Raw genomic sequence first — 12,131 nt, 5'->3', positions numbered from 1 at the left:
TTAGCCACACGCTGGCTCCCCGTTTCCTACACATACACATAGGGAGGTATTGTCACACCCAGACTTCAGCAGGAAATAACCTTGCCGCCGACGCGAGGCAGCCAAAGAGTTGGCAATGCTGTAGCCGCGCACGTCGCGTCACGTCCCTTCGACAAAGGCCTCGTCACACGAGCGTCGCTCGCACGGCCATCCGCTCTCGCCCCTGACGGGGCAGCGTTCAAACTAGCCCTCAGCCTTGGTCATCACTACGAGCTACCTTTGATGAGGTAGGGATGGTTGCAGCACTTCCTCAGCTCCATCATGGTGTTGACCAGGTTAGGCACGTTGGCCTGGCCCGCTCCTTTAGCCAGGAAGGAGAAGTTCTTCTCCAGGATGGCGCGGTAGTACTTCTTCTGGATGTTGGTGAGCTCCACCTCGATGATGGTCTCCTCCTTGGGGGCCAGCTTCTTCTCCACGTCCTCCTTCAGGCGGCGCAGCATCATGGGCTTCAGGATGGCCTGCAGCTTCTGGACCTGAAACACACACACGCGCACACAGTTGTTCAAACTGTGTTTTACATGTTTGGCAAATGGAAAGAGGGTAGTCATTGATGATCAATAAAAAAAAGGGGGTTTGATCATCAGCCGGGTTTCTGTGTGTGTGTGTGTGTGTGTGTCCCTGCCTAAGTAAGCAAAATGTCAGGATGACCTAGTTGAGAAAGCATGATTGTACTGTCCGCTCTCATTTTTATCAAGTCTATTTCGATCCCCTCGTTGTGCTAACACCAGGTGTGGTGATGGGGGGGTGGGGGATGAGTCCCTTGATAGCATGCAACAACTAATTTGTCTCTCCTGATGTCGAAAAGTACAGTACAACGTATTTCCAGCTCGGTGCCGAGGCCTCATACCTGCTCCTCAGTCTTGAGGTCTCCAAACTCCTGCATGAAGGTGTTCTCGGAGGGGAATCGTAAGGGCTCCAGGAAGTGCAGCAGGCTGAAAAGCTCCTCCACAGTGTTCTGCAGGGGAGTTCCCGTCAGCAGGACCTTATGTTCCTGCACCACAACCACAAGGAAAGCCCCCCAAAAAACGTCAACTCAGCTGGAAACGTTGTTCGTGTGCGAATCACAACGCTCCTGTGTTTGTTCCCCCAGGGCTTCCGTACCAGGTTCATGAGCTTGAAGCCCTCTAACAGCTTGCAGTTCTTGTTCTTGAGGCGGTGGGCCTCGTCGATGATGACGCAGCGCCACTCGATGGCGTTGAGCTCGGGGCAACCGCCCAGGATCATCTCGAAGGTGGTGATGACCGCCTGGAACCTGTAGGCGCCGCGCAGCGCTCGACCCTGGAGGGAGGAGGTGCAGAGACACACCGCAGGGATCAATACGGCCCTAGTAGCACTGTGGGTCTGCCGGAGGCCATTTATCAGGAAATACTAAGATATTATATCATGACAGGAACAAAATAAGATAGATATTTGATAAAACAGTAGACTGTGTCAACTTATCAAAGGGTGTGTGTGTGTGTGTGTGTGTGCGCCTGTGATTTCCCAAGAGCAGTGCGGTCGTTTGAAGCAGGTCTGATCTGCGCTGTCAGGATGAGGCCCAGGGGGCGGTGGTGACATCCCAGCTTGTCTCGTCAGACAGCCTGCTGGTGGCTCATCCCTCCTACAGTACATCTGCATGCTAACATCTCACAACTGCCACTGTCACGCTGCATCCCACGCACAAACGCTTGTGCCCGGGGGCCAACCAAACTGACATGTGCCACCCTTCAAACCTCCCTCCTCGAGTGTGCCCACCTGGCGCAACAGTACTAGTGCATGCTGGTATTTAAGGTGGAGCAATAGTCCCTAGTGCATGCTGTTGTTTAAAGCGGTGCCATAGTCCCTAGTGCAGGCTGGTATTTAAGGCGGTGCCATAGTCCCTAGTGCATGCTGGTATTTAAGGTGGAGCAATAGTCCTAGTGCATGCTGGTATTTAAGGCGGAGCAATAGTCCTAATGCATGCTGGTATTTAAGGCAGAGCAATAGTCCCTAGTGCATGCTGGTGTTTAAGGCGGAACAATAGTCCCTAGTGCAGGCTGGTATTTAAGGCGGTGCCATAGTCCCTAGTGCAGGCTGGTATTTAAGGCGGTGCCATAGTCCCTAGTGCAGGCTGGTATTTAAGGCGGTGCCATAGTCCCTAGTGCATGCTGGTATTTAAGGCGGCCATCTTTCCCATGTTAGTCTGGTCGTGTGCAGTCTTCTCCCACTGAGTGTGTTCATTGTCTAGACTTCTAATCCACTGATCACACCCCCCCAGCTATCAGATTCATCAGTAGGAGTCACGTTTTGGTTGATCACACTAGGAGGATGTAGGATTGGGGCGCACACGGGGTCTGCCCAATAATGTGTGTGTGTTTATGTCAGAGAGAAAGAGAGAGAGCATGTGTGTGTGTGAGTGAGAAGACAGTGAGAAATAGACATTGTGTGTGTGTGTGTGTTTTTCCCGGTGGTGTCTCACCTGCGCGTCCCTGAAGTACATCTCGTACTGCTGCAGCATCTGCCGGCTGACCCCGCTGCCGTGGTAGACGATGATGTTGAGGAACGTCCAGGTGCGGAACTCGCGCTCCCAGTTGGCGATGGTGGACAGCGGGGCGATGATGAGGAAGGGGCCCCGGATGCCCACGCGATAGATCTCCTCCAGGAAGGTGATGGACTGGATGGTCTTCCCCAAGCCCATCTCGTCTGCCAGGATACAGTTCCGTCTGGCAGGGAGAGAGGGGCAGAGAGATGGGAGGTAGGATGGGAGGGGGGGGGGGCAGAGGAAAGTGGGGAGCAGAGAGAGATAGAAAAATTCCTCAGCTATTAAAAGCTTTGCAGTCATGAGAGTGACTCCCAAGTTGCGGATCTGCCGTAGACAGAATTAGTACTGCTGCACACGGCTCAGACCATTTATCTGCTTGTCCAGTGGGTGGGGGTGTTCTCACTTGACGTTAATTGCAATGTGCAGATGCTCCCACTGGCCTCATAAGCTATATTTCCAGCTCTGATAAATGTCTTTGTACATACAGTGTGACGCTTAATTCCCGAGCATCACGCATGCACACACACTCACACGAACGAAGTGGAGGATGTGGCTGGAGCAGTGAACATCTCTGTGGACTATTCCACCAGCCCTAGAGGGGCCCGGCTACTAATGTTAACTCAGGCAAATCACAACATGCTCCAAACAGACAACAGGAAAGCCCATCCATTATTCAGTGACTACATCTCCCACTGCGCCACCACAATCTCTCCCCAACCAGAAGACATGTGCTACGCCACCAAACCAGACCGTTCCCTCTTCAAAAAACCAGACAGTTCTCAAAAACAAAATAGAAGTCGGATCCGACTCTCTGTATGGCATCCATAAAAATCCTCGTCAAGCCATGTGTTTCCTGTGTGTGTGTGTGTGTGGTTGGAGCTCCAGCAGGGCTGACCCCATCCAGAGTGCAGGCTGGGAGAGTCCTGGTCCCCGTCTCAGAGCTGGTGTGTGGGCTCAGACGTGCTGTCAGCTCCCAGCTCCACCAGCTCCTCTTCTGCACTACTTAGCAAACTGACAGGACGGCCCCAGTCAGCCTGGCCTGCCTGGGATAACCCTGCTCTTACCAGAGGACCTGCCAGGATAACCCTGCTCTTTACCAGAGGACCTGCCAGGAAAACCCTGCTCTTTACCAGAGGACCTGCCAGGAAAACCCTGCTCTTTACCAGAGGACCTGCCTGGGATAACACTGTTTTTTACCAGAGGACCTGCCTGGGATAACACTGCTCTTTACCAGAGGACCTGCCTGGGATAACACTGCTCTTTACCAGAGGACCTGCCTGGGATAACACTGCTCTTTACCAGAGAACCTGCCTGGGATAACACTGCTCTTTACCAGAGGACCTGCCTGGGATAACACTGCTCTTTACCAGAAGACCTGCCTGGGATAACCCTGCTCTTTACCAGAGGGCCTGGACCTGCCTGGACGCCTAGTGTCTGTGTTTGTGTGTGTGTGTGTGTGTGTGTGTCTGGCCCAGGGTTCTGCTGACCTGTTGTACCAGTTGAAGAGGAGCCAGTTGACTCCTTCCAGCTGGTAGTCCCTGAGGCTGTTGCCGTTCCTGTACTCCCTGGACTGCTCCCTCTTCTTCCACAGGCTGGCTGGGGGCCGCTCCTGATGGAGAGAGAGAGAGGTGAGGGGAGAAAATGTGAAATGTGAAAGAAGGATGTGAAAGAAGGATGGAAAAGAGAAAGAACCCCAGGGGCAGAGAGATGAGAGGGAAGAGAGATGGAGAGGAGACAAAAAATAGATCAAGAGACAGAGAGAGCAGGAGAGAGAGAGAGCAGGAGAGAGAGAGAGAGAATAACAGAGAGCAAAACTGAAAGATTGAGCTGGGGTTGTGTGTCAGAGGTGGGGAGGGGGTCTCTCTGTCTTACCATCCTGCGGGAGTCTGGCTTGGCTGCCTGCAGCAGCTCAAACTCCTCTATCTTGCTCTGCTCCACATCCCCCTTCAGCTCCCACGTACTGTCCTCATAGGCCAAGGAGCACCACTTCACCAGGTAGTACACCACCTCCTACAGCAGCGGCAGACACTTGCTATCAGCCCACACAAAGAGCCCATCTCCGCCCTTTCATTTTCTTACACCGATAGACAATCTCTCGACAGGGGCTAGGGAGCGATTTGTGTGTGTGTGTGTTTGTGTGTGTGTGCGTGTGTGTGTAAGTGGGGAGGGTAAGATGAACCACCCACACAGACACTCACAAGGACGACTACACACAACCACGGCTACGCGAGCTCACACACACATCCACAGGCATAAGCGCACACACACACACAGCTTCACACAAAGACAGCCCCATCTCTCCGTTTCAAGGCATTCCTCTGAAGGGGAAGCAGCCCTACCTCTCCTGTGTCCTTGTCTTCACAATAGGACACCTCCAGTACTCGGTCTACCTCCACATAGTCAGGGTTAAAGGGGTCCTCCTCCATCTGAAAAGCACAAGAACAGAGATAATCAATCTGGCCACCCTCGCACCATCTGGAACAGGATCCCAACAGCGCCGATTTGCATTCAAGCATTCAAGCATACCCCCACACACACACACACACACAAAAAGACAAGAGAACACACAAATACAGACAAGCACACGCGCGCCCACAGACACACACACACACACACACACAGACAGAGCCCTTACATCTGCAAAGAAGTGTGCCCTCTGAGCCTGTTTTATCTTGAAGCGTTTGATCTTCTGCTGGATCCTCTTGTCCTTCTCCAGCTGCTGCTCTGTGGCCCACTCACAGTGGAGGTAGGAGCTGGGGGGGAGACACAGTCAACCAGGGCATACACACCAGCAGCACCACTAACGAGGAGTCAGTCCCAATTGTCTCTCTGCCCGGGCGTACGCAGCACACAATAAGCTAACGGGCGTATGACACGTGCATGGGAGAAGAGGGGAGGACTCTTACTAGTTTTTGTATTTGACAAAGAACTCCTCCGATTCCACGTAAACCCCCGGAGAGACCTGAAAGGGAATAGAGGGACGTCGCATATTTTCATTAAGAAGGAAATGGGGAGGCTGCGAGGGCTGATGGAAAACGTCCAGATCCTCAAAGCCCTCTGTGTCATTACGTGGAATGGAACGGCCGACTGTACCTCGTTCTTCACAGTGCGGGAGGACATGATTTTGTCAACAACAGCAGCGTCTTCCTCACTGGGGTTTTCCTGAGGCAAGAAGAAAACAGAATATATCAATAATGAAACATTCCCTAGCATTGGTCCTTTGTATTTCACATTCAAGTTTCATACGGTCTCCGGCATATATATGAGATGCACACGATGAAAGAAAACAATGTTTTATTCAATGCTCTTAGCTAGTCTGTACGTGTGTGGGAGAAAGAGGAGAAAGAGAGAGAGACAGAGAGAGACAGAGAGGGAGGGAAGGGCAAGGCAGAACTCACGACAAACAGCTGCATGCCGGGGTCTTTCCGTGCTGCAGTGCTGGTCTTCTTGGCTTTCACAATGACCTTGACCTCCTCATCTGACACCCTGGCCTCCAGCTCCTCCGAATACTTCTTCCTCTTGACCTGGCGGTTGGAACGCCGCTTCTACGCGGAGCAGAACCACAGAGAGGACAGACCCAACATCACCACTGATCCTAGACTAGGATGCTTTCACACTCATTCCTGGGGCGATAGTAGCTGGTCCTCTTTCATTTCTTGTTGTTTATTTATTTCAAAATAAAATTTAAAAAAGTATAAATGAAATACATTCCATCAATGCTGAAGCGTGTTCAACCTTGTAATTCGACTTCTCTGTGTGGTTGACAGGGAAACGTGTTGCCTTAGCTCCATATGTTTGACACATCTGTGAGGCCCTGTTAGAAGCCATGGTTGACAGTACAATTAGCCCTGGAAGTCACTGGGATGGCCTGCATGTATTAGGATGTGGATGAGGGCTGACCGTACACACACTGTGTGTCACAGCTAAACAGACCCCCCCCCCCCCCCCACACACACACACACACACAGTACATTCCTCCAAGCTGCCTGACACGCCACTTCTAGTTCCACAAGATCATCCTAAATGAGTCATCATCAGACAGCCTTAATTAAGTCCAGGGCGCCGTTTAATGAGCGTAATTATAAGCTCCCAGGCAGGAAGGCAGGGGGGGGGGGGGGTATAGAGAAGCTGGTCGTCCCCAGAAATCCCTCATCACCCGTCAATCAGAACGGTGATCGCTCAGTCGTGCGGCTCAACCTCAGACACGCATCACTTCCTCCCTGCTTCCATCTGGTTGGTCCCTGTATGGCTCCCGTAGATATTTCAGGTAGAACGACTGAATATGAATAGGTACGAGGCCACTGCACCTATCAATGCAAGGCAGAAAAGGCCAAGACGATGTTTTCTGTGGCTAAATGAAGCATCGCTGATCCCTGTGCTGCGTCTCCTCTTAGTCAAGCATCTGACCCAGTAATCCCCCCCTCAGGTCCTGTCTGTCAGCCTCCAACACCAGTTAAGATATCACGTTGTCAAGATGGCCGACCCCTGACCTGCCCCTGACCCGCGAGCGCTTTGCTCTATAGAGCAGCTGTGAACCATTGTCTAGTGGCAGTGTGGCGGCGTGAACACTGCGGAGCCCTGGGGACATGACCGCTCAGCAGGACCTTAACACCCGCAGCAACCAGGGCACACCTCCCCTCATTAGAGTCAGAGTGCCACTGCCCAGGGGGTTGGAAGGTGGCCGGGGGGGGGGGGAGGGGGAGGCGCCACTTACCGAGTCGTCGTCTTTAGCCGAGCGGCGTGCCGGAGGGTCGTCATCCGACTCATCCTCCTCAGAAGAGGCGGGCTTTCGTTTCTTCTTCTTCCCAAACTTGATGACGATTTTCCTGAAGAGAGAAGAAGAGAAGCCGGAATGATGCGAGTGTTAATTAGAGAGGAGAGGATCGGGGGGGGGGGGGGGGGGGCACACAAGGCTCTTATGCAGTTCAGAACTAATAGAAACTGTGAGGCAACTTTGAATAATTGATGAGCGATAATATAAATATTGTCCTTGTTGTGCAAAAATCAAATGACCCCCAGAGTGTTGCATGCTGTGCTGTACACTCCTGCTCGTGAAGGGAAGCACAGCAGAGAGCTCTTCTGCCTCACTTAAGCCAGACAGCTGTTATTACTGTCATTACTTTCACAAGAAAGTGATTAGGCTTCATTATATGTGAGAAATATATATATAGATATATATATATATCTTTCACATATAATAAAATGTGCACACACGTTTTCTACCCAACAGAGAGACTGATTCAATAACTAGAGATATGATAATTAAAGTCAACATCAAATGTACTTCCAAAGTGATCAGGCCTTAAACAACGCTGTCAGATTCGGAACCCCAGGGCTGTGTGTTGTTCTGTGTGTGTTGTTCTGTGTGTGTTGTTCTGTGTGTGTTGTTCTGTGTGTGTTGTTCTGTGTGTGTTGTTCTGTGTGTGTTGGGTGATGAGGCCAACAACACTCCACCACGTTTGGACTGGGGAGCTCAGGCGAGGCTGCAGGCTGGGTGAAGGGAGTCCTCCAACTCAAGGCTCTTTCCTCTTTCAACATATTTCCCTGCAAATTACAAGGATGTGCACTTGGGAGGTGATACAATAGGCCTCTGATCTGAGCACTCAATGTGTGTGTGTGTGTGTGTGTGCATGTCTGCCATGCTCACATCAACATGAAGCACTGCCCCATTTGTCATCCATTTTACAGGATCAAGGGGAGAGAGATAGCGACTGAACCTCCTCCCTCCCTCCCTCCCTCCCCCTCTTCCACTTGACAGCCCAGTGAACTCATAAACATGGAAATGTCTCAACAGCAGCGAGCCAGAGACTCTGGATCCCCTGTGCAGCCACAGCCCTCATCAAACGCATGAGACACTGACGCAGTGGGGGGGGGGGCTCCTCTCGTCAGTGGAGGCAGAAAAACCCAACAAACGGATCAACAATCGTCATGTGGGGACAAAAACTCAAATTCCACTTCAGCGAGCTGTGGAATCCTCAGCCTGGACATGTGTGACGTCAGTGACTGTGTGTGTGTGTGTGTGTGTGTAGGGGAGGAGGGCAGGGGTTGGCAGAGGAATCCTCCACTAAAGGCAGGTGTGGGCGAGACAGACACCCACACAGCTGCAGATCAAACAGGAGGAGCTGACAAGGCTGGGACCAGGGCCGCCCGCGCCCGTCTTCTCTACGTGGGAGACACTGAATCATTCCTGCCTTATTCCTTATCGTCATCCCCACAGTTTATCACGTTCTGGAACACTCCACCCCCACCCCACCCCTCCCTCCCAGCTGAAGCCAGAGGGACAGAATGTCTAACTCGCTCGATTGTGTTTCAAACACACTCGCTGCTACGCTTGCACGCAAGCAGACAGTCGGTATCTTCTTTCTCCCCCCTCTCCTTCTCTTCCTATTACACACACACAGACACTCTGCTGTGACACTGCCATCTCTCTGGTGGAGCTGAGTTTCCCTGTGGGCATTTTGCTTCAGCAAAGTGAAGGTGTGAGTCTCTCCCTGACACAGAAACACAGAGGGGGATTGAACAGAGGGGCCAGGACAGCAAGCCAGGCAGGCAGGCCGGCAGCCAGGTCAACCAGCATGCCCAGCAATGCTGACACACCAGCCATTCTGGCAACTCTGCCTAGCCAGCCAGCCAGCACAGACACTGTCAGTCCTGTCCAACCAACCAGCTCTTCCAGGGCCAGCCAGCCAACATTCATTTACCACAGCCCCAGTTAGAAGCCAGCGCCTGGGTCTGCTCCATCATGATAGGCCACCCTATCACATCAGTGCCCTCCCTGTGCTCAATGGGGGCATCTCTTCTTACAAAAAGAACCAGAGGGCTGCATGCTGGTGCTGGCTCTGTTAGACGGGCGAACACCTGGCCGGGGCACCAGAGCCTTCCTGCGGGTGTGCACTCCCGTTCCGCTTGGCTGTCTCAATCATGTCTCCGCCTCCAAAACGATCCGGATGATATTACACTTCGCCGATCCTCTCGACAATGACACTTTGGGGTTGCCAGGCAACGCCCCCCCCCCCCCCCCCCCCCCCCCCCAGGAGCGAAGTCGGCAGCGTGGGCGGCGGCTGTGTGACATCACGTCTTGCGAACGCTTTTGGCGAGCGCGACTGTCGCCGTGACGAGAACAGCTGTGCGAGGATGCCAAGAGTGATGATCCAGTGCAGAGCGGTTGAAACTCTCACAGGTTCAGAGGGAACACTATATGGCGGAGCAGTTTGCTGTGTTGGAGTAGCGACCTGGCAGTGTGTGAGACCCATGTCGTCAGACCGCCACTGATAACAAGGTTGTTATCTGCTAAGAAAAGGCGCCTTTTTAGCATTGGCTGCTAAAAAGGCACAAGCCACAAATACTAACATTTCACTTCCTGCCATGGTGTCACATTAAACGGTAAGATGAGAAACTACGAATGCTGTGGTGAGCAATCCTTGATTTGAGGGGAAAATGGAGTGACGTGGACAAAAAGACGATTAGATAGATCGAAAGATGACACATGGACAGAGAGATGGAGGATGGATAGATGGAGAATATTTGGATGGATAGACACACGGAGGATTGAGTGATGGATATAGATTAAGAGATCCACAGAGATATAGAGTGAGATCGACAGACAGAAATGGGACCGCATGAATAAACAGCTGTGCATCACTGACGTGGTGAGGGAGTAGAGCGCATGATGGGAGGAGACGAGGGGGGGGGTGTGTGACGCACACGTGAAGCTCATCCCCCCTCCCCCCATGACACCGAGGTTTACAACCCCCCCCTTTCGTCAAACCACAGATCGTCTCTCAACAGGCCCACCCAGGGTTTAATGCCACTACTACGAACACACGGCCACATTATTTAATAATACCTCTCTCTCTCTCTCTCTCTCTCTGACTCCCACACTGCAGCAACCCCCCCCCCCCTCCTCACCCGCGACACGCAGCCCACCCCTACACACGTCACACGCAGCAACCGACACAGGCACGCACACCAGCCCACACAAACAAAGCCTTGACCTTTCACTTAAAAGCTTTTGGGGAAGGGAGAACATAAGACACTAGATTCCCAGTCCTGGTGGCTGTGCATCCTCTTCTTCTCCTGCGTGCTGGCGAGTCAGGCCCCCCGGTGGGGCGGGGCCTGACAGGCAGGAGGCTAGCTCGAGGGGCGAGCTACAGTGATTCATCCCCTCAAGGCTCTGGCTCCATCTTTGGGACTACTTGGCTACCAGACTCAGATCCAGCCTAATAACCCGGCTTCCATCCTCCAGCCCCCCAGTGCTGCCCTGTCCTAGTTGGCCAGAGGCCCACTGATGTGCGTGTGTGTGTATACACCAAAGGGGATAGAGAGTCATAGTGCGTCGGCATTTTGTGGGCCATGGCACAGTTAAAACAGAGCATAGTGGTTCAAACTTCCCTGTGAGGCTTGGCTAGCAACCTGAAATATCACGCTCCACAAGGTGTGTGTGGCTGTGTACACACACATCACTGTCATTACCCCCAAATCATTGTGTGATTAAGTAGAGCTGCGTGCCTGAATGAAGAGCGAGAGAGACAGAGAGAGACAGAGAGAGACAGAGAGAGAGACAGAGAGAGACAGAGACAGAGAGACAGAGACAGACAGAGAGAGAGACAGAGAGACAGAGACGGAGAGCAAGGGAGAAAGAGAGCGTGTTGCTAAATGAGTGGAGCACCTCCTGGGGTGGGGGCTTAGAGAGACAGCAGTGGTGCTAGCCCAATACCCCCCCCCCCCCACACACACCTCCTCCTCTATATGAATGGGGCTGTAATCTCTCCTGCACAAGCAGCAGCAGCACCGCCGCCAGGATCCCTGCTAAAGTAGACATTATACACTGCACTGATCTACATTTCTGCTAGGCTTTGCATGCACGAGACAAAAAACACACACACGCAAAGAAACACACAAGCCAAGGCACATACACAAACGCATGCATGGTTAAAACAGACACACACAAGAAAAAAAAGAAAGAAAAAAAAAAACCTTGATGAAGGAAAAGACTGGCTTTTTTTCTAATTAGAGAGTGAAAAGGATTAGATAGGAGCCGTGTGTAGCAGCTTGGAATGGAGATACAAGCTATAGGCTGCAGCATATAGGCTCGACCCAAAGCCCCATTTTCTATCGTGTAATTGATCTCCCTGGCACCATTTTGTTTGATTTTATGTCACTGTACACAGCATTATGGTTTGTTGGCCCAGTATTCAGATCATGGCCGCATGTAAAAAAAAAAAAATACAAATAAAAAAAAATATTTGCCCTTTTGTCGCAGCTCTAAGCACGTTAGGAAGAACGCAGATCACCGTAGAAATATGTGGAGAATGCTGGGAGAGGGGGATGGGGGAGAATGAAAGAGAGCGAGAGGAATATTTGTATATGCTTTTGTCTGATCAGCATGGTGTTTCTTAATGTTTGGTTGTTGTTTTATCTGCAGGGAGCTCGGACAAATACATAGGGATAATTCTCAGAGAGCGCTGCGATAAGACGGCCCTTGGCAATGCCCTCGGCCTCACCCTTCAGAGGGCACACTTAACTCAACCTGATGAAGACACACTGTCTGGGCGGGTGTCCCTAAAGAGCCTGTCCTTTTGTCTTAGCTTTC

At 52.0% G+C, this 12,131-nt stretch overlaps 1 protein-coding gene across 1 annotated transcript in view; it reads right to left on the bottom strand.

Moving 5' to 3' along the window:
- chd9 (chromodomain helicase DNA binding protein 9) overlaps positions 1–12,131 on the bottom strand; it is a 53,607-nt gene that overhangs the window by 19,362 nt on the left and 22,114 nt on the right. The window contains 12 exon segments of the mRNA XM_084682363.1: positions 257–512; positions 887–1,030; positions 1,141–1,317; positions 2,477–2,720; positions 4,027–4,148; positions 4,412–4,549; positions 4,879–4,965; positions 5,175–5,292; positions 5,446–5,501; positions 5,633–5,701; positions 5,938–6,084; positions 7,254–7,365. Coding sequence (XP_084538489.1) covers positions 257–512; positions 887–1,030; positions 1,141–1,317; positions 2,477–2,720; positions 4,027–4,148; positions 4,412–4,549; positions 4,879–4,965; positions 5,175–5,292; positions 5,446–5,501; positions 5,633–5,701; positions 5,938–6,084; positions 7,254–7,365 — 1,670 coding nt within the window.

This window comes from Hypomesus nipponensis, chromosome 19 (assembly GCF_054491055.1).
Source record: "Hypomesus nipponensis isolate SF chromosome 19, ASM5449105v1, whole genome shotgun sequence".
Lineage (NCBI taxonomy): Eukaryota > Metazoa > Chordata > Actinopteri > Osmeriformes > Osmeridae > Hypomesus > Hypomesus nipponensis.
The sequence above is the reverse complement of the archived record's forward strand: the minus strand, read 5'-3'. Positions and strand labels throughout refer to the sequence as shown.